Source organism: Carcharodon carcharias, chromosome 10, assembly GCF_017639515.1.
Source record: "Carcharodon carcharias isolate sCarCar2 chromosome 10, sCarCar2.pri, whole genome shotgun sequence".
Lineage (NCBI taxonomy): Eukaryota > Metazoa > Chordata > Chondrichthyes > Lamniformes > Lamnidae > Carcharodon > Carcharodon carcharias.
In genome coordinates, this window is record NC_054476.1 from 92,594,598 (window position 1) to 92,617,522 (window position 22,925).

At 40.4% G+C, this 22,925-nt stretch overlaps 1 protein-coding gene across 1 annotated transcript in view; it reads left to right on the forward strand.

The window, feature by feature from the left end:
- Window positions 1-22,925, forward strand: part of LOC121282853 (mucin-6-like) — a 286,476-nt gene that overhangs the window by 197,429 nt on the left and 66,122 nt on the right. Inside the window, exons 23-25 of the mRNA XM_041196667.1 lie at window positions 13,675-13,792; window positions 20,347-20,488; window positions 20,599-20,709. Coding sequence (XP_041052601.1) covers window positions 13,675-13,792; window positions 20,347-20,488; window positions 20,599-20,709 — 371 coding nt within the window. The remainder of the gene's footprint in view (window positions 1-13,674; window positions 13,793-20,346; window positions 20,489-20,598; window positions 20,710-22,925) is intronic.

A 22,925-nucleotide genomic window follows, 5' to 3' on the forward strand; every position in this document is an offset into this window, starting at 1 on the left:
TCTGTAACTCCACTAACCTCTTTGAGTTAAACATTTCAGCTGAATTTTCCTGTATTCCTTCTTCCTGAACCATGTTATCAAATACAGTGCCAGATAATTGGATTTCGACACCTTCTTACTGCCTTTGATCTGCCTGCTTATCTTGTTCTTCCAGATGAACCTTTGATGTTGTTACAAAACAATCCAGGATGTTCCATTTGTAACACCTCTGTTGAAAACACTTCTACAGGCTGCTCAATTACCACAGACATCACCCACATTTGCAATCCAGCTATATTATTACCTGGAATAAATTGAATCCCTGGAATGGGCATTTTTTCAACCACTCCAACTATAACTTCACCTGTCTTCCATTTGCTCTTTAAATTTACCTTCCACAATGGAATAGATTTAGCATCTCCATGAACTCCACTTATTATTACCTTTTCCTGCAGTACTCCTTTTGAATAACAAACATCACTATCCCACAACATTAAGGATTGACTAGCCCCCGTGCCTCTTAAAATTTTAACATCTTTACCTACTCTACCCTTCACATACAAAGTCTTTAAACACTCCTGCAACCTGTTCCTCAGAATTCTTTTGAGTAAACTGTGAACACATTCTCACTTCTTTACCTTTCGCTGATTCTCCCTCTTTCACCTGTACACAAGCCATTGGTTTCTGCTGTGCCTGAACCTCAGGACCCACAGTACTTTTACTTCCAGAGCTTTACTGTAGCAAAACAATTCCAACAGATTTTGCCTTCAATCTCCAACACCCTGACTTTATGTGCCCCACTTTATTACAATGAAAACACCCCAACTTTCAAATGTCACTTCTACCTTCAGCACCTTCCTTTTTATTCTGGGAAAAACTTCCTGGGAATTTCCAGCTGCTCCTCCTCTTCCCTGACTAGCTACCTTCATTTCACCTTCCTACTTTTTATCCTTTGCCAATTTGAAAGTGTGACGAGAAAAAGGTTTAGCTCTATGAACTAACTCATAATCATCAGCTATCTTTGCTGTTTGTCTTGCAGAATCAACCCTCCTTTCCTCCATATGAGTTCTCACTACTGAAGAGATTGAATATTTAAATTCTTCCAAAAGAATTATTTCCCTAAGAGCTGCAAAGGTTGCTTCATTTTTCAATGCCTGTATCCACCGGTCAAAATTACTTTGTTTTACTCTCTCAAACTCAATATAAGTTTGCCCTGGCTGTTTCCTCATATTCCTAAATTTCTGCCTGTATGCTTTGGGAACCAACTGATATGCACTCAGAATAGCCTTTTTCACCACATCATAATTCACTGACATTTCTTCTGATAGCAACGCAGATAGTTCAATTCCCCTACCTAACAATTTAAACTGTAATAATAATGTCCAGTTTTCCTGTAGCCAATTCATCAGTTTAGTTAGCTTCTCAAATGAAATAAAGGTTGCATCAATATCTTTTTCTTCAAACTTTCAAAGAGCTTGTCCAAATTTAAAAACCTTTCCACTGGCTCCTATATTAGAGGTAAATGCTTCCGCACCTACTGGCATCTCTTTTTAAACTGCCAACGTTTTCAGTTGGAATTCTCTTTCTTTCTTTTTCTCTTTCCTCTTTCTCTATCTTTACAATTTCTAATTCCCTTTTAAAAGCCATTTTTCTGTCCTTTTCTTCTAATTGAACCTTTTTCATTTGCAGTTGAAGTCTCACTACCTCCAGCTGTGATTCACAAGTGTCAGGTTTCCCTTCCAACTGTAGATGCTGTGCTATACTTTTAATTATGTCTGATTTCCTAGCACCCTCAGGTAACTCCAATTTTCACTTATCTGCCAACTCTGTTAACTTAGTTTTGGTTATTTTGTCCAACCCAGTCAGGGTTATATCTTCTACTCCAGGACAACTCTTAGCACTTGCCAAAGCCATCCTGCAGTCTCACCACATCTAAGATAGCTCACCAACTCCTGAATTCAATGTGCTTCTCATACTTGTAACCTTAAGATTCACCAATTCCAAACCAATCATAGAATTAGGAATATTATTATCCCGGAAAGAGCCCCCAATTGATATGACACAGCCTTTCAGTAAAGCGGAGTTCTTTGAAAATCCCAGAGGGGAACTTTAAACAGCTGTCATAACCTATATTTTAAGTAGTACCTTTGAGATGCAACTGTAAATTCAGGAATCAGACCACCAGTTCTCGAGAGGTTTTGTATTAAACTAAATGAAACATGTATTAATTTACACAAGTTAAATATATATATACATTGCTATAAATGACTGCTATCATAACTTTTAACAAATTCCCAAATGAATCTCCATTATGGCAACTGCAACCCAGAGACTTAACCAGATACCAGGCAAAGCATTTTCATCTTATGAGTTCAAAATTAGGTTCCTTTCACTTTGATTCCTGCGAAGACAATTGTAGGCTTACATTGCGTCTGCTCTGCACATACAAAACTGCTGAAGCTGTACCTAGTGCAGCTTGTTGAATGTAAATTCTCATTGTATCACCAGCCTCTTTGAACTCTACTTCTTCTAACAATAAAACCGCTTTCATAGTACCAGTTTTATTAGTAATATAAACATATTGCTTGGTCTCTGCTAGCTAGGTGCCAGATTGCACTCACCTTCTTAAACGCTCTACTCAAAAAATGCAAATGTATCCTACCTTTCTTACATCTTAAAGGTAGTACACATCAAAGCACCAAGGCTAGCTGGCTTTAAACCAATTAAGACAAACCCACAGACTAAACTTCTATTTTAAAAGAAAAATATTTCCAATAATACATACATTAATAGCTTCATGACACTTATTTGATACAACCCCTTGTCCCCTCATTAATTTAAATTGTAAATAGCTGAGGTCCAAACACTGATCCTTATGCTACCCAACTGTTAATAGACTGCAAACCAGAACTTGTTTATTCCACCTTCTGTTTTCTGTCCCCTAACCAATAGTCAGTCCATGCTAATATATTGTCGCCAATCTCATGAACCCTAATTTAATGCCATGTGTGGTACCTTACGGAATGCTATTTGAAAATCCAAACACCATCCATTGGTTCCTCCTTATCTACCTGCTAGTTAAAATATTTTTAAAAATCTCTAACAGGTTTGTCAAACAAGATTTCCTCAAGTCATGCGGACTCTGCCCCGATCATTTTTTAAGTGCCCTACTATTAAGTTCCTAATAATAGATTCTAGCAATGAAAACAAAAATTGCTGGAAAGAATCAGCAGGTCTGACAGCATCAATAGATTCTAGCATTTTCCTAACTATTGATTTCAGGCTAACTGGCCTACAGTACACTCTTTCTACTTGCCTGATAGTGGGTTTATGTTTGCTATCCACAGGGACAATTCTAGAAACTAGGGAATTGTGGAAGATCATAACCAATCCATCGTCTATTGCTGTAGCCATGTCGTTTTAAAACCCTAGGATGTATGCTATCAGGCCAGGGATTTTAGTCCTTCAAACTATATCTTTGTTGATACTAATTTCTTTAAGTTGTTTCTTCTCATTAGACCTTTGATTCCCCTCCATTTCCAGAGTATATTATTGTCTTCTACCATGAAGATGGTTATAGGTGCTTTGTTTAATGTCTTTGCAGTTTCCCCCTTGCCCCAATATAATTTCTCCTGTCTCTGTCTGTAAAGGGACCCACATTTACTTTTGTTAATCTCCTTCTTTTTACATTAAACTGTTTTTAATATCTCCTCCTAGTTTAACCTTTTGTTCTTTATTTCCTTTCTTTATCAATTTATTGGTCCTGCTTTGCTGAATTTTAAAAATCCTTCTAATTCTCAGGCTTACTTCTCTTTTTAGCACATTGTAGATACTTTCCTAATTTTAACTTCTCTTATTAGCCACAATAGGAGCACTTTTCCCATGGGGTTTTTTTATTCCTTGAGGGAATGTATAGTCGTTGCATATTTTGAATTATCTTTTCAAATGTTTGCCAATGTTTATCAAAAGTTTCCAATTAACATTGCCAGTTTGCACTTCATATCAATGTATTTGCTTTGTTTAGATTTGAAACCTTAATTTTGGACTTAGCTAAATTGTGCTCAAATTCTTCCATGTTCTGATCACTTTTCACTAGAAATTCCTTTACTATAGAGTTATTAATTTACCTTTTCTCACTGCACAATAAGTAGACTGAAAATAGCCTGTTCCCTAATTGGTATCTTGACATATTGATCTCAGAAACGATATTGAATGCATTCTTTAAACTTGTCCTGCACGCTATTACTGCAAATTTGATTTGCCTAATCTATATGAAGATTAAAATTTCCAGGATTATTGTATTAATCTTGTTACATGCAGCTTTATTTTTTTGATTTATACACGGCCAAACACTGCAACTACAATTTGGGGGCTTATAAATTACTTCTTCGGATGATTTCCGGCCTTTTTTGTGTCTTAGCTCCATCCAAACTGATTTTAAATCTGGATTTTCTGAGCTGGGTTCTTTTCTCTCTACTGTCTTTACCTATTCTTCATTATCTGAGTTAGTGACCACGCCCCTCCCACCACCCCAGCTTTTTTCGTTTTACCTAACTCTTCTCAAAGTCAAGTATCTTGGAACATTTCGTTCCCAACCTTGGTCAATTTGCAGCAATTTGCATTTAGCATTTAACTTAAATATAAAAATAAATTTTAATATTTTTCAGTCTCTAGTGTCAAACAAGCTGACTGCTAGAGGCAGCTGCAGTTAATCTAGGTAGAAGTGCTTCCGCAGCCAGCAGTGATTAATTTAGATCACTGAAATATGAGCTTGTATAAATACAGGAGGGTTTGCAGGTACATGTGAAGTATCGTCGTCAATGGTCCCAGGGTGTGTTTAACAAGGAAGCAAGGCCTCGGGGAACTTTCATTTATTAACCATATACAATGATGTACAGGGATAGATAAGCACAAGGCTCCTTCCAGAACCATCTCTCTCTGGGCTCTGGTCAGTGATCTCACATCACTGATGATGTATATTAATTATTAACATAATAGCTATTAACTCTTTATACCACATCCACCCAAGTCTTTAATGCTACCCGTTAAACATTTACACATTATCCTACATTACCACTCACCCCACCTGTACCACAGCATCTCTTGTGGCAGTGGCACTAATCTCTAACCATGTTCATGGCTCTCTTGGAGGATGTGTAGGATGTATGCTCTCCATATTCTTCCTGGAGCACAGTTAAATCAGTAGGCTTCTGGTTTCATGTGGAAAGTTGAGGAATGGACATTCTCCTTCTTCCTTCTCTTTTTGGCGTTCCTTTTTGATGTTATGGTACTAGCTGCTCCTCCTTGAAGGAAGAAGACTTTGTCAGCTTCTCCTGGTGGTTGTCCAGTTGTAGTAGGTCTGCAATCTTCTAATCAAGCAAGCCCATTTTCTGGCAAAAGTATCTGTCGTCCTAAGTGCTTTCAATAATTCCTTTCCCTGGGGTGAAGCGCTGTGCAATTCTAATGTCAAATTTATGAATAAATCAGATGGATAAACAGAAGAATGAAGATTATTATCAAGCAGGATTGATAGTTCTTTAGTTGGTACTATAGGGGTTCGTATGTACACATTATGCATTCATACCAGCATGTTTCTTCCCTTCACCACGACTTGACACCTCAGCAGCTTCAGCAATCAAATCCAATGTCTGGGGTAGAGCTGGAATTCATCTTAGTTTCTGTTGCTAGGTAGTGTTCTACCTGATTAGGTTGTTGTTCTATTGCTTCTCTTCCTTGTGCATCTTGTACAGCTGTTGCTACTTTAGTTTTGAAATCAAGCTTTCCCAATTCAGCTTTATTTTCTACAATTGTTTCACTAGGTATTCTGGGAGCTTTTGTTCCTGGCTTGTCTTCAAGCAAGTAATTTCCTGCTTCAGGCTGTTCTATGTCACTAGCATCCAGAGTAGTTAGGTGGATTGATATCCTGGTCACCTTCCTCAATGAGGTTCTTTTTACCTCCATATTCATCATCCATCCTCTCTGAAGAGGTGTTCAATTTCTAAAATTTCATCCTCTGGCTGCTGGTGTGCAACGTTTTCTAGGAAGATTAGCTCAGACCATTCTGATGGGGTTTCCAATGCAACAAATGAATAAAGGAGCTGCAACTCTGTACCAGCTTCTCTGCTTAATAAAGAACAATCTTAGAGTCATAGCGGTCTACAGCACAGAAAAAGGCCCTTCAGCCCATTGAGTCTGTGCCGGTCAAATTAATTTTGAATAATGTAGAGTGTCAATAAGTTCTCTTCCATTGCAGTGAAGTGCACTTCAGTGGGATACCCCTGACCGTAGAGCCGAATGATAAAGGACTGGAGAAATTCTGGGTTCAGCCACTGTATTGTATCAGAAGAAATTATACCCTGATCCTGTGTCTGATTTAAAATTCATCATGTGGCCATTGATCATGATATCCACGCTCCAAAAATTCCCCTTGGACTTTGCAAATTCACCCAGGAAAGGCACTTCATGTTTGTCAGCATCTTCTATTTGCATGTTGGTTGAGTAGACTGGTTTCGCTGTAAATTTTTAAACTGGGGTTGAAAGCTTCCTGCTGTGGCATGCCGTTTTAAAATGGCCCTAGCTCCTGCAGAAATGGTAGGACAGTCTTCGTGTCGATGGGGTTTTGTCACACCATAGCAGGAGCATTCGATGATGGCAGTGACTACTCCCTCTTCATTTTGGGTTTGTTTTTTCAGTGGGTGCTCTGTTGCCTCTGTTGTTCACAAATTGAATTGAGTCTGCGGTCTGACTCCTTAAAGGTTCTCTATCAGCCCAGAATAAAACTTGGTTCTGTTTCTGTAGCGCAGCCTGTCTCACTAATTGCACTGTCTTGGACAAATTTAGATTCTATCTGGACTGAAATCAGATCAGAAAAAACAGATAAGGCTTCATTAAGCACTTACACCACAATGCAGTCTCAGATGAGATCATCCTTTAGAGTTGCTTGCAACTATCAACCAAACAATACAGGTCATTAATGAAGAAGGCAATACTTCCTCTGGATTCCTGAATGCATCTGTTAAACCTTGCCCGGTCTATAATAGTGTTCCTCCAAAGAGTGAATATGAATCAAAGGTCTTAATAACCTCTTCATAGGTTGCTGTGTCCTCTTTAACACCCTGTCTTATTAAAATGTCATCTTTGCTACTACCGATGAAATAGCGGAGTGTGCTGACCTGTTCATTATCAGACTTCTATGCTAACCCCGGTGCGATCCTATACCTGTTGCATCTGCAATGCCAGTTTTGTCTGCTGCTTGGTTGGCTGCACCTTCCGCATGGTCAAAGGATTTAGCGAGAGGTAGTGTTATGATCCCAACTGATGTTTCTACTGGATTAGTCCAATCCCAGGGTGGAACCTGGCTTGATAGATCCTAACTTTTTTGTTTAGAAACATGGAGAGTGGCAGGAATCACAGGAGTCAGCTGATGAACTTTTAACAAAAGAATGAAATCTTTATTAAACAAGAAAAGATGAACCATATTGTAATATTCCTTCACCCACAACTATACCTCTATAGATATATACAGATTCGTAAGCATAGCACAAGTTACAAAAGCCATCTTACACTCCAGTGTTCACACTAAGTACACAGTCCATGTAAACCAATAGGCGACCTGTGGTCAGACACACAGTCTGAAACCAAGTGACAGATGCTACCTCAAACAGATGCTAGGGATCTCCCACCAACGATCTCCCAAGACGCTTGTCACACCATGAGCCAACTGGTCTCACTGAACTCCATCTTTCACATGAGGGTTTCCAATCTCCACTCTCGAAGAACGCACTTTGGAATTTTCTCCCAAACCATGTTTTCTCTCAGACGCCTTCCGAAAGGGCCCACCGCCAGGATTTCGATCCCTCCTTCTGATGTTCCACTCCCCTGGATTGCCACGTGCATTAAAGCTTTGCCTTCCACGCACTCTCTCTCAGATGCTCAGCTGTGCCATCAGAGCACCACTGTTCCATATGCCCATAGTAAGGAGTCGCCAACCTTTGGCTGTCTCTTTGGATCTTCTGGCTTCTTGCAAACCTATTTTGCTTTAAGTCTGCATCCTGCAGCTTTCTGTCTTTTAAACTTGGAGCCTTTCACTCTGCTCCTTGCTTTCACTTTGACCGAGCAGGATCTTGATTCAGAATTTGGTCCTTGTCCTTTGACTGAACTTAAAGGGCTTCTTGGGGCCTTTCCCTTTTTCCTTTAGAACCTGCTTCCTGTAGTTCCCTCTTTCAGTATACTGCTGACAACTTGGTATATCCCTTGAGATCCAGAACACCCTTGGCATTAACTGTTGCTTCAACTTTAGAGGCAATTCATTTAAGATTCTTAGACTTCTATTCCTCAGCAATCTGCAAGTATGCCCAGCTAGAGAGACTTAAACTGCTTCCTTCACCGTAAAGCATAATCACCGACTGAACTCAAACTGCTTTCGATTCCTCTGGCCAGGATTTTACAGCCCCTCCTGCCCGGTGAGATATTATGGCCCTGCTGAACAGAATGGAGGTTTAAATGGCTCAACGCAGCTGCCGGGGGGAGACAGGCCATGACAGAGCTATAAAATCCTGGCCTCTGTGTCTGTGCCCAGTTTTTCTACTTTGTTTTAACTTCCCTAAACCACTTCAAATGCCATAAAACCTAATTAAAAATGAAGGCATAATACAAACCCACAGGCTTGCAGGTAACATTCTTTAAAGTCAAACTAGACCCACAACCAAAACCTATAACTTGCTTAAACTTAAAGCAAAACTTAAACTTAAAGCTATAGCTGATTCCGAACACCTGCAAATACAAATACAACTTACATAACGTATATTTAGTGCCTAACAGTAGGACTTTCTCCATAATTATTAATTTTAGTCGATTGTGTTGGGACTCCATTGGTGTTTTACCCTCTGATTCTCAGTCACAGCCGTACCCTGGCTGTCTTTTATTCAGTAGTTTTCACTTTCACACCAACGTTGGTTTCATCAGGGATCCATGCTATGCAGTAGGTTTACTGCTGCCAACATGAAGTATCGTCACCAATGGCCCCAGGGTGTGTTTAACATACACTGCTCGAAAATAGGCCTCTAAAAACTTTTGAATATTTATTAAATACATTCAACTATATACAGGGATTGATAAGCTTGGGATAACTTTTTGAACCATCTCACTCTGGGCTCTGACCATGCATGAGCTGATATCAGTGATGATGTATATTAGCTATCAGCATAATAACTATTAACCCTTTATACCACAGCATGAAGTAGGTCACACAAAGGTGGCAGCTGGAAACTGAGTGCAGCAAAACTAAGTGCTTAAATCTAGGAATTTGGTAAGTGAGGGAGGAGGTCACAAAAAAGGATGGTCCAAGAGAGTGAGCCAGAGACAGTGAGACCCCAGGCCTGAAGCCCAGAGCTATTAATTAGGTGTGCAGGCAGGCGATTGGTGAGTTTTAAGATTTTTTTCCCCCTCTAAACTGGGGCAGTAGTTTACACCAGTACTGGGAATATACAAGTAATATATTAAACTTATAGCACACTAGTTAAACTCCATAATATAATTACGGATAGTCATTGAGTAATGTTCTAAACTTCAAATTTAATTAGGTATTAAAAACAACATAAAGATGGCAGGCCAGGTGATGTATTCCAGCTATAGGTAGATACCTGGGTAATCCACAGCAACAAAATCTGCAGTGTCTGCGGCCTGAGGAACTTCGGTCATGGTTGATGAGCTGGATTCCAAGCTTCAAACATTGCAATGTATTAGGAGGGGGTAAGTTCCAGGCAGCAACCACGCCTGTTAGGCCAGGCACTTCAGATTTGTTCAGTGGTCAGGGACAGGAGGGTGTGACTGTAAGAGAGGCAAAAATAGGGTATAGAAGGTAACAATGGGGAAGCCTCAGCACTTGTCATTGTCCAACAAGTTTGATGTTCCTGCAGCTTATGTAGACAAGAGCAGAGTCTACATCAAGGATGAGCAAACTGACCACAGCACAGCAGTGGAGATGGCCATTTAAGTGAGGAAAGCAAAAGGTAATATGGCTGTAGTAAGGGACAGTATAGTTAAGGGAATAGTCGCAGTTCTCTGCAGTCGAGAGTAAGTTCCGATGGCAGTGTTGCCCGCTCAGTTAAAGGCATTTCCTTGGGGCTGGAGAGGAACTTGGAGCAGGACGGGAAGGATCCAGTTGTCATGGTCCACATGGCTACCAATGACAGAGGTAGGACTAAGAAAGAGTTTCTGCTGAGGGAGTATGAGTAGCTAGGGACTACATTAAAGAACAGACCAAAAACGTAATCTCTGGATTACTACCTGAGTCTTGAGCAACTTGGCGTAGGGTACATAAGATCAGAAAATTGAATGCAATGCTCAAAGATTGGTGTGGGAAAATGGGTTTTGATTCATTTAGCACTGGCATCAATACTGGGGAGTTGTACAGTTGGGATGACCTTCTCTTGAACCATTTATTGCAATGCAAAGATGGACAGATATATTTTTGAGTTGATCAAGGGATTAATATTGACTAGGACACTAGGGATAACAGCCAACCTTTTCATAAAGAATTTTGTTGGCTTCACCTTGCACTGATTCTGTGTTCCTCCTTCTGTCTCTGCTTTCTCTCTGTCTGCATCAGTATGCTGATCACCACCATCCAGCTTTCCTGCTTGTAGCGCTCTTTTTTTTATCTCGCCACATGGCTTCTGTCCTAACTTCCTTCCTGTTGTTATTGCTTCCAGGTCAAGGATTGCCAGGCCATGTGGACCAGTATTTCTTTTTATCTAAGGAGATTACAATTGATCCCTTTAAAATGGGTGCAAACACTTAAAGGTCTCCTTCAAGCATTCTTAAAAGAAGTCACAGATCCCACAGACATTTTTTTTAAATTACAAGTTTTCCTTTCTGTACTGTGCTTTTGGGTCAAATGTTGTCACACTTGCAATATCCCCAAATCCTTAGGTTTGTTGGTACTAAGTTAATCAATCATACTCTGTCTTGAATATGTTATGCAACTGCACTTACTTCATTGGAGAGTGGGAAGTCAGGAACTCCAAGTCGCAATAGGCCTCAGAGTTTCCATGCATGTGCAGGGTGGGAGCAGGCTGCTTTGTTCAAATTCAAGATCCCAATTTCAGACTTCATTAAGTGACTCTCAAACTCAATATAACATTCTTCATAATGTTATGATTGCTCTTTCCCAGGAGCACCTTTATTAGATTCTTATTAGTTAATCCTTTTTTGTTGTACAACATTAGAGTCAAGATTTTTAGGACGGCGGGATTTTCCTTCCCGCCATCCAAAGAGTCCCCTCCAATACTACCTGCCCCACAGCAATTTCATACTCTAATGAGCGTTAATTGTCAGGAGGTGGGATTTCCACTCTCACTTGGGAAGAAGTCCCACCTTAGAGAGCTGCCAGTCAATCTGCATTAACTTTTATTCCCACCAGTGGCTTCTGCCCCTTGTTGCTTCTTAGCTCCATCCAAACTGTTTTTAAATATTGATTTTCCTAGCTAAGATCTGTTCTTTCTACTGCCTTTACTCTATCCTTGATTATCAGCTCTAGCACCCCTACCCTTGACTTCGGTCTTTTTCTATTTTGCAAACATCTCTTAAAAATCCTGGATTATTTACTCTTGGTCATTCTACATCACAACTCAGTAATGAGTATCAGATAAACCCCGTTAATTTTTATCTGCACTATTATCTCTTGTTTGGAATACTTCATATTTTCAGATATCTTTAGCATTTTTCTATTTTTTCATGCTGTTAACATAGTCGCAAACCCCCTAAACCCTCTGTTACCTCTCTGTCCTGCTCTTCTTTTTACTCAAATCACAACTTTACCTTATGCATCCTTGACATTTCTCTGACTACTTTTGAACTTATACACTCCTGAATCGCAAACACCCACCCCCCATCACCCTTCATTAGTTTCAAGTCCTATCCACGCTCTAGTTAATCAGTTTGGCAGGACACTGGTCCCATCTTGGTTTAAGACTGTCCCAACAGGAATGCTCCCTCTTTTCTCAAACTAGTGTCTGGACCCAGAGAATCAAAACCCCTGCTTCCCACACAATTCTTTCAGCTACATTTTTGGCCTTGCAATCTTTTTATGTCATTATGCGCTCAGGCATTCACTGCTTCTTTTATCCCTGCGGTGTGTTAGGCCTCTACCAGGTTGCTGTGCTCTCTGTCCACTGCCCTTCCCTTTTTCTCAACTGTGTCTTGGCTCTCTGCCTCTCTCTCTGTGCACTCAGACCTCAGCCTCTTCTCTTATGACTGCTGTATTGTGGGACCTCAGCTGGTCTCATTATGCTCTCAGGCTTCATTGTCCTCTTATTTCTGTCAGGTCTCCACCATGCTCTCAATACTCTGAGGCATCAGTTGCACCTCTTCACTGCTGTGCTCTCATGCCCCATTTGATCCTTTTATCTCTGCGTTGGTGTCAGGCCTGTGCCACTCTCACTGCTGTCAGTCACACCTCTTATGCCTGCTGTAGTGTCAGGCCTCCAGCAGCGTCACTGACCCTCGGGGCTCTGCTACTCTGTCCTTTGAATCAATCTCTTAACATATTGAAAGCTTTCTGCTTATCCCTAGTGCTATTCTTTAGATTCCAACTTAACCACATTTTTAAATGAAATGCATACAGTTCTGATTGTCACTTCTTCCTCTTTAGTTAGCAACCAAGTGTATCTCTGGCTGTATATGCCCATACGGAATGGTGTTGAATGAGAGAAATCAATGTATCTACCTTCAAGAGTGTCCTTGTGAATTCAGTGGTGTGTACCATCATCCCAGTGAGACGATAGTGAAAGAATGCCAGAAATGGTAAGGACCTGTACATTGTATTTGCATACTGTAAAACTGTTATTATGAAATGAATGCTGATATAGGTAAATTAGTTTCATTAACAATGTAGTAATCTCCTAAACTTATTATTTAAAAAAAAACACATGAAAAAATCTAAATTGCCACAAAATGTCCAGCAATAGTTATAATTTCCTCAGGGATTCACCTGATTAGCTGGTATTACTCATGGAGGAAAACCAGGATAAGTGGAATTTCTCTCAAACTCATGATGGCTGATTGTGAGAACACTCAAGGAAATTCCAGCCATAGTTTCTTTATTTAAATAGTTTCACAACCTCCCTGTACATAGGCCTCATCCCTCAAAAATCAAAATCCAGAAGCTGTATTGCTATGCAATCTATAATTGTGAATGATGACACAGCTAATATGGGCTTATAGTTGTGCCAAATGCAGCAATTTGCCTTCTGGATTTTACACAGATTTAATCAATTTTCAATCAATTTGGTATGTTGGAAATATCAAACACATTTGAAAGCTTGTGCATGTTTAATTATTTATTTATAATTTATAATTTAAGAATTCAGAAAAGTATTGAAAAGAGGTTTGGATATGTTGCAACAATACATAAGGAATTACCACTATTCTTTGAAAGCATCTATGTTTTTAATTTCTTACCTTTCTTTCTACTCTAACTATATTTGGGTTCCCTGTCTTAGACTATTCTCAATAGTGAGCCTTGTTGCTCTATGTTCCAGGCAACACTTTCGCTGAGGGATCTGAAAGCAGAACAGGTCTACTGAGGCTGCTGAAGATGGTATTACCAAGGGTATTCATAGAGATGGGTTGATAAGGTGCAAGCCCCTTGCTAAAATATCTAAAAGCTCACTAATAACTCGTTTGTCCTCCCAGGTAGATGTAAAAAGTCACAAGGCACTATTCGAAGAAGAGGGAAGTTCTCCCGTGCCCTGGCCAAGAATAATCATAAAGTTATAGATAAGTTGATGGAAGAATTCATTAGAAATGCTCTGTACAGAGAATCTCAGCATGTTTTCAGGAAATGAAGATCATATTTAACCAAGTTGGTTGGATTTTTTGAGTAAAGTTGTTGAATGTAGTTCGCTCATTATGTATCTTGATTTTCCAAAAGAAAGGTTCAGCCTTCTGGGGTTGGTGGGCAGAATTTGGTTTGGATCAGTAAATGATTCCATTAAGATAATTATTAATGGTAGTGCTTTTGCATCGGGAGTCAGGCAGGGCTTGATGTTAGGGCCATTATTCTTCAGCATCTTTAGCAGTGACCTGGACAAAGATGTCAGGTGAACTATCTACAGATTTACATATGATACAGAAATATGTACAGGTGTAATGACATTAAATAAGGAAATAGATTGCGGATAGAAGTAGATGTGATGTGGGAATGTGCCCATAATTGACAGCTATCTTTTAAATCAATAAAAATAGTTTCCAGTTTCCTGACCATCCAATGCCTCTACATCTCCATCCTTCACCAGGACGTTCTGTTGTTTTTTTCCCTTTAACTACCACTCTCTGTCCACCATCACACCTCTCCGACTGACTGAATTTGTTCTTACAGTGAACAACTTTTTTTTAAATTCATTTATTGCCCATCCCTAGTTGCCCTTGAGAAGGTGGTGGTGACAACAAGCTATTTCAGAGGGCATTTTTAAGAGTCAAGTCAGATCAGATAAGGACAGCAGATTTCCTTCTAAAGGAGATTAGTGAAGCAGATGGATTTTTACCTCTAACAGCAATGGTTTCATGGTAATCATTAGACTTTTAATTCCAGATTTTTATTGAATTCAAATTTCACCATCTGCCGTGGCGGGATTCAAACCTGAGTTCCCAGAGCATTACCCTGGCTCTCTGAATTACTAATCCAGTGACAGTATCACTATGACATCGCTTCTGCTCTTTTTTAACTCCACTCACTTGCTCCAAATAAAAGGTGTTCCTATGGAAACCTACATAGGCCCTAATTATGCCTGCCTTCCTGTGGGATATGTGGACCATTCTTGGTTCCATTCCTACTCAGGCCCCCTCCCTCACTTCTTTTTCTGGTACATTGGTGACTGTATTGGTGCTGTTTCCTGCTGTCACCCTGAACTGGAAAATGTTATCAATTTTCTTCCACTTTCTATTTTTCTCTCACCTTCACATGAGGAGGTCTTGTGGCACATTGATAGTGTCCCTACTTCTGAGCCAGATGCTCCAGTTTTGATTTCCATTCCAGGACTTGATGCCCATGAAATTTATGTTCATAATGTGGCCAAACAGGTTTTATTATCAATCTCTAAATCCTATGATAGATGCTTGATGTGGAGCGGTGCCCCTCAAGCCATACCCTCTGTTGACAGGCTGGTGACCTGTTCTAGTAAAATGACATAAGCAAGTGATTCATCTGCCTCATGAGCCACTACATGGGATAGGACTAAGTCCAAGTAAGTCTCACCATCGCATGATCCATCTCCAACTCATACCTTCCCTTCCTCAACTTCTCTGTCTCTATTTCTGGTCATTGAATATCAACCAGTACTCACTATATCCCTAATGACTCCCACAACCACCTTCACTGCACTTCCTTACACCCACTTTTAAAAAATTATTTCATTGGATGTGGGTCACTGACAAGGCCTGCATTGGTTGCCTATCCCTAATTGCCCTTGAACTGAGTAGCCTGTAGAAGGTAGTTATAGGAGTCAACCACATTGCTGTGGGCCTGGAGTCATATATATGTAGGCCAGACCGGATAAGAAGGGAGGATTTCCTTCCCTAGAGGATATTAGTGAACCAGATGGGTTTTTACAACAATCCATGATAGTTGTCATGGTCACCATTACTGAGACTAGCTTTAATATCCAGATTTATTAATTACATTTTAATTCCACTAGTTGTTATGTGGAAATTGAGTCCATGTCCTTGGAACATTAGTCTCTGGATTAATAGTCCAGTGACATATTACCATTAAACCACTGTCAGTCCCAAATGGTCCTGTAAGGATTGTATTCCATTCTCCAATTTCTCTGTCTCATCTGTGCTGATGATGCAACCTTTCAAACTAATGCTTCTGAATTGTCTTCCTTTTTCCTCAACTGAGGATTCCTCCCTCCCCCAATGGTGGTTGACAAGGCACTCAACTGTGTCTGTTCCACTTAATGCCCATCTGCTCACACCTCTTCCCCTTTCTCCCAGAACCATGATAACTTTCCCTTTGTCTTTCCCTTCCACCCACCAACCTCTGTATTCAGCCATTTCTGCCATCTCCACTGGGATGCCACCCCCAAGCACATCTTTCCTTCCCCTCCCCTTTCAACATCCTGAAGGAGCTGTTTCCTCCATGACACCCTGGTCCACTCTTCAATCACTCTGATACCCCTTCCCTTTCCCATTACACCATTCCATGTAAACACAGAATGCAACACCTGTCCTTTTACCTCCTCTCTTCTCACCATCCAAGGAGCCAAACACTCCTTGCAGGTGAAAAAGTGATGTTTACATGTACTTTCAATTTAGTATACTGTATTTGTTTGGTAGTACAGAACTTAAGTATTGCTGAAAAAAGGAACATGTTGAAGCTTTTCGTCTTCCACTCATCAGGGCACTTTGTAAGAATACCAGTATAAAGGGAAAACAACAATTTATACTGTATGAGAAGAGAGTGATGATTGGTAGAGGCGTTTCCATGGAGAATCCACCAATTGATGATGACTGATAGTTAACTGCCAAGCATTGTTTGTTTGAAATTTAAACCAGGCAGCTTGACCTTGATTGATCAAGGCATTGCCCTGAGGAATGAATCAGCGAATGGCTGTCAGTTATTTTATTTAGCTGAAACAGGCACAATGTGTGTACATGTTCTTTCTGTCTGCAAAAAACAGGGCCCTGTGTATTAATATATGTAGCCTCCAGTACATAGAAATGTGGCACATGCTATTCAACAGCATGTCCCAGTTGCTGTTCACGATGGGACAGGTACAGAGCGCACCCAAAGAGCATGTGCTTGTAAAATTCACAACACAGTGTCCAACATTATATGTGATTCCGCGATTGGACAACATTTGCTAACTAATCTTCAGTGTGTGCTGAATTAGGCTGATGATCAATTTAAGATTTTCAGTTGGGCACAAAGTGTGGCACATTTACATGCACTGGAAGCTACATAAATTAATACCCAGGGTCATGGAACCTCATATCATGGGATCAGAAGAGGCGCTGGAACAGTTTCACTACTGAAACCCTAGTGGACTTCCTTACCTCAATGTTCAACTTCTCAAACACTCAGTGTCCAATGTGTTAGCCTTGGCTCCAAGTTAGCATTGTCATTTCTGAGTCAGTAGCCTGTGGGTTTAAGCTCTATAATAGAAAGTTTGAGCACATAACCTTGAGGATGTGAAATTAAACCAGGATCCTGGCTGCCCTCGCAGGTTAATATAAACGACCCCATGGCTCTATTTGAAGAATAGGGAATTCTTCCGATGTACTGCCCAATACCTATTCCTCAAACAAGATCATTAAATTAGGTTATTTGATGATCTGCCTCGTTGTTGTGAGACCTTGATGTGTGCAAAATGCCTGCCACACTTGCCTATGTTATAGTATTATAACAGTTGAAAGGAAAGCCTTAAGTTCTGCACTGCTTTGGGGAATTCTGATAATGTGACGGAGCTTCATAAATGTATGTTCTTGCTTATATTTCAATTGCCACTCTTCACAAATATCAACTATTCCAGAACTTCCTTCCTGGAAGTGTCACACATGCTAATATGGATCTTCACAAATTACACTGACTCACTGTTCCTTGATGAATTAACTTGAAAGTCCTCATCCTTATATTCAAATTTTTCCATTCCTACAGTGCAGGCACTCTGGGTCATCTTCTGTCATCTTGCATCTTCTGCTGCTCTGGTTTATTGTTAGCGCCTTCAGTTCTCTGCTCCACCATTAGAGGCCAATTTTTATTACTCTCACCTAAACTAATTTGTCTTACTAAAATCCCCACATCCTTAGAACAATTATAAAACCCATGTCTTTTGCCAAATCTTGCACCCATCCCCCACAATTAATTTCATTTTTTTTCCTGCTCATTGTCTGTCTTTGCCTCCTTTGCCATTTCTGGAGCGATTCTTTCTTGTAAGGACTATTATAAATTGCTGTAGAATTAATTTAGGATGATGGTTACCAAAATGTGCTTTATAGTTAGTTTGTCCAACTCACTTCCTTTCACAAACTGTTGGAGTACAGTGCGTACAGTATCTTTATGCTTCAATGTAGCACTCACTCACTTTTCCAGAACTGCTTTGTCCAATTCAGGTTCGCAGGGAATCAGAGCCTATCCCGACTGGCAATGGGCGCTAGGCAGAGTACACCCAGGATGGACGCCAGTCCATCACAGGGCACACACTCACACACACAGACACGCACACTGAGGGGCAATTTACCATAGACAATCCACCTAACATCTTTGGATGGTGGGAGGAAACTAGAGAACCCAAAGGAAACCCACACAGACATGAGGAGAATGTGCAAACTCCATACAAACAGACACCCAAGGTCAGAATCGAACCTGGGTCCCTGGAGCTGTGAGGCAGCAGCGCTAACCACTACGTCTCAATGTAGCACTGCAACTTAGAAAACATATTTGTATAAAATGAAAAGTTCCCTCCTCCACTCTCACCTCCAACAATAAATGTGAGGATCTTATGGACTCTTTTGTCACAAAGATTGAGACTATCTGATCAGCTGCCTCTCTACCTCCCTCTTTTCCCCTAGCCCACTGTACCAAACTTTCTCTAAGGTTCTTCCCTGTCCTGGCCCTGATATTGTACCTTTCTCTAATTTCTGACCTGTCTCCCACCATATCCTCTCTAAGTTCATGTTGTTCAAGGGACCCAATTCCTGCACCCTTCACCCTATTCACACTAAGCCACTGATGGCCAGTTTATTTTCCTCGCTCCCATGTTAGCTGATGTTAGCAGTTCTCTCCCCTTAGGAGCTGTCTCAACCCCTTCAAATCTGCTGTCATCCCCCTCCTTGAAAAAATTAGGGCTTATCTTCAACCTCCCTTTCCTTGTCAGTATTCTTGAACATCTTGTTATGCCTCCCTGATCTGTGCTGTTCTTCCCACAACCCCATGATTGATTGTCTCCAATCAGGTTTCTACCCCTGCCTCAGTACTTAAATGGCCTTTATCAAAGGCAGAAGTGACATCCTGTGCAACTATGATCACAGTAAATTATCTCTCCTCATCCTTCTTGACCTATCCATAGTCTTCAACATTGATCAACACACCATCCTCCAATGCCTCCTCACTGTTATGCAGCTGAGTGGAACTGCTCTCACCTTATTCCATTCTTGTTTATCCACTCGTAGCCAGAGAACTTCCTGCACTGGCTTCTCTTTCTTCTCCTTCAGCAATACTTTTGGATTCCCCAGGAGATCTATTCTTGGGCTTCTTCTGTTTCTCATTTGCAGGCTGCCCCTCGATAATATCATCTGAAAGTACAACTCCATGTTCCACCGATACATTGATGACACCCAGCTGTATCTTACCACCACCTCTCTCAAACCAGCCATTTTCTCTGATTTCTCAAACTGCTTGTTTGACATCCAACACTAGAAAGACAGAAAGTTTTTTCAGCTAAGTATTGGGCAGCCCGAAACCATTGTGTTGATCCCTGTCACAAATTTCACTCCCTAGCCACTGACTCTATCCAACTGTCTGACCATTGTCTGAGGCTGAACAAGACCATTTGCAACCTTGGCATTGTATTTAATACCCAGTTAACTTTCCAACCACATATTCACTTCATCAGCAAGACTGCCTAACTCCACTGCTGCACGTCGCCCGACTCTAACCCTACTTTAACCCACCTGCTGCTGAAACTCTAATCCATGCCTTTGTTCCACTTGACTTTATCAATGCTCTCCTAGCCAGCCTTCCATCTTGTACCCTACATAAAATTAAACTCATCTGAAACTCTGTTGCCAGTATCCTAATTTGCACTAAGTCCCATTCATCCAATATTCCGTGCTCATTGACCTACTTTGGTTCCCAGTCCAGCAAAGCCACAGGTTTAAATTTTTCATTCTTGTTTTAAAATCTGTCCATGGCCTCACTTCTCCCTATCTCTTCCAACCCTATAATTCATTCTCTACCTTCCTTCATCTCAGTCCTTTATTTGAGTATCTGTGAATTTTAATAATCTCACCGTTCGCACCATTAGCAGTTCATCTTCCTCGACCCTAAGCTCTGAATTACCCTCCCTAAACCTTTGCCTTTCCCTCTTTTAAGATGATCCTTTAAACCAACATCCTTGACCAAATGTTTGATCATCTGTCCTGATAGCTCCTCTGAGGCTTGTCAAATTTTGATTTATAATCCACTTGGGAAAGCACCTTGAGTTGCTTTACCATGTTAAAGGCACTATTGAGATGCAAGTTGTTATTATAATTCTATTTTTACAATTTGGAAATGCAAAGTTACAATGTTTGGGTATTCAGAATTCTTTTGAGTAGCTGTATGAAATCTCAATTTAATCTCTCCAACATTTTGTATTTGAATAGTATCTGCATTAGAGGTAAATGGGAATGCACAGGAAATGCAAAGTGTCCTTCAACCTGCACAGTTCATGGAGAAGGGCATATTACTACATTTGATGGAAAGCAATATGTATTTGATGGCAGTTGTGAATATACTTTAGTTCAGGTAATAATCAAAATACTCTCTATGAACCTTTTATGTTATATATTCAGTTATCTGTGTGCATGCACTCTAATTTTTGTCTCTTAACCAATGTGTGCAATTTGTTTATTTAGGATGCTTGTTCTGCTAATTCCAGACAGCCGTCATTCAAAATAGTTGCAGAAAATATTATTTGTGGTAAAACAGGAGTAGTCTGTACTAAATCCATAAAGATCTACTTTAAGGTAAGGAAGTTCAGTGGTGAATTACATTTTCAGTCATTTCAATTCCTGTACGTAGCTCTGGTGACAGCAGCTTTGTAAAGCAATTTTTCCCATTTTTTTAATTCTTTCATGGGATGAGTGTTGCTGGAAAGACCAGTATTTGTTGTCCATCCCTAATTGCCCTTGAGAAGGTAATTAATTCCTTTGTTTATTATCTGTTTGTTGCATTTACTTTTGCACATCTTGGAGCCTTAATGTTGATATTATTCAAAACTGACTAAAAGCCTTGATTTCAGCTCTACTATGATTCTGTCGAAATATTAGAATGATATAAATTAAATAAATCAAATTATGGTAATTAAGTGGGATTTGGGGTAACACGTTCTGGCGTACTAAAGTATGCTCAGGGATGAACATATTTTATTTTACATTATAACAGCAAAATACTGCAAATACTGGAAATCTGAAACAAAAACAGAAAATTCTGGAAATGCTCAGCCGTTCAGGCAGCATCTGTGGGAGAGACAGAGACAGAGTTAATGGCCCAGATTTTCGACACCTAGATGGGTGAGCAGAGTTGGGAAACTTTCCAACTTGCCAATCCGCCCTGGGTAAAACTGCCTGAGTGGCAAGATTATTGATCTGGGAGGCGGGTGTGTCCTGGAGTCAGGTCCACTGCCCTCAAACAGATTGGAGGTAGCCACTGGGCCTGCTGAGTACTGAGGCAGACTGGGTAAAAGGTCCCCCTCAGTGCTCTGGGATTCTGTAATAGAAGCAATTTGGCTCTCTAGCCTTCACCCCTCACACCCACTCACCCCACCGCTTCCCATGCCCCATCCATACCAACTCATTCTAAACCATGTTCCAAACCATGCAACCACCCACTCCCTATGGCCCCTCATACCCTTTGTGTCATCCCATGTCCCTATACCTATCTTCCATGCCCACTCATATCCTTCATGCCCTCTGCCCACCTCTCATGGCCCCTTATATCCTCTATTCCAATGTAATGCCAATTAATGCCAAACCATGCCCCCCACCCTTTCCCTTACATTCTCCATGCTAACTTACTCAGTATTCACCAGGGAGGATCTCAGGATCCATGCTGATATGAAATAAAATAAAGTTCTAAATACCTATTACGGACTTCACTAAATAAAAAAATACACTCTCATTGATAAAGGCCCAATCAATACATTTAAATCCCCTGAAGTACTTAATCCTTTGTAAAAACAAAAAATTGTATTCATAAACCTACATCAAAGATAGCTAAAACAAAAGCAGAATTACCTGGAAAAACTCAGCAGGTCTGGCAGCATCGGCGGAGAAGAAAAGAGTTGACGTTTCGAGTCCTCATGACCCTTTGACAGTTCTGTCGAAGGGTCATGAGGACTCGAAACGTCAACTCTTTTCTTCTCCGCCGATGCTGCCAGACCTGCTGAGTTTTTCCAGGTAATTCTGTTTTTGTTTTGGATTTCCAGCATCCGCAGTTTTTTTGTTTTTATCAAAGATAGCTAACCCATTAATAAACTCTTTGAGCAGTTAATCAAACTGAACTTAGATCTCCCCCCCACCCCACCACTATGATAATGATAGGTTATGAAAGCAATAATATTAATATAATGATAGCCCTTAGAGTTATGTCAACAAAAGCTGCAAGCATGGTTTTCTTTTCAATTTAGAGACAAAGCAGGCTAGGTTTTTTTCCCTTGTTAAAATTTAAGGAGCAGGGGATTTCACTAACTTGACAGTTTGACAATTCTACAGACCTTAAGCACCTTTGATGAGCATTCACATCTATGCTTAAAAATGGTAGGTCTCATATTGTAAGAAATAGACCTCACTCCAGCAAAAAATCAGTGCTGAGTTCAATTGGCCCTGCTGCGTTCATGTTTTCCCCATTTGTGAATCCTGACCCTTTTTTACATACTGGCAAAGATAGGATCAGTTGTGACAGCACTTCCGGAGCCAGGGTCCCAGCAACAATTTGGATAAAGCGAGGACTGTCCATGACTTCATGAAAATCTGGACATTTCAGGTCGATGACATTTCATCAGAACAATAAAAGCTCATCAAACTGAAATTATATATCTGTTTCTCTCTGTGTATTTTACATTTTTTCTGTACAAATTAGACAAAATAAGTTGACAGGATTACAGGTGAGCATATATATAACCACAACTAACTGAGCTGACCAAGCCTTCAAGGATATAACCTCCAAACTGGGCCTGGAGAAG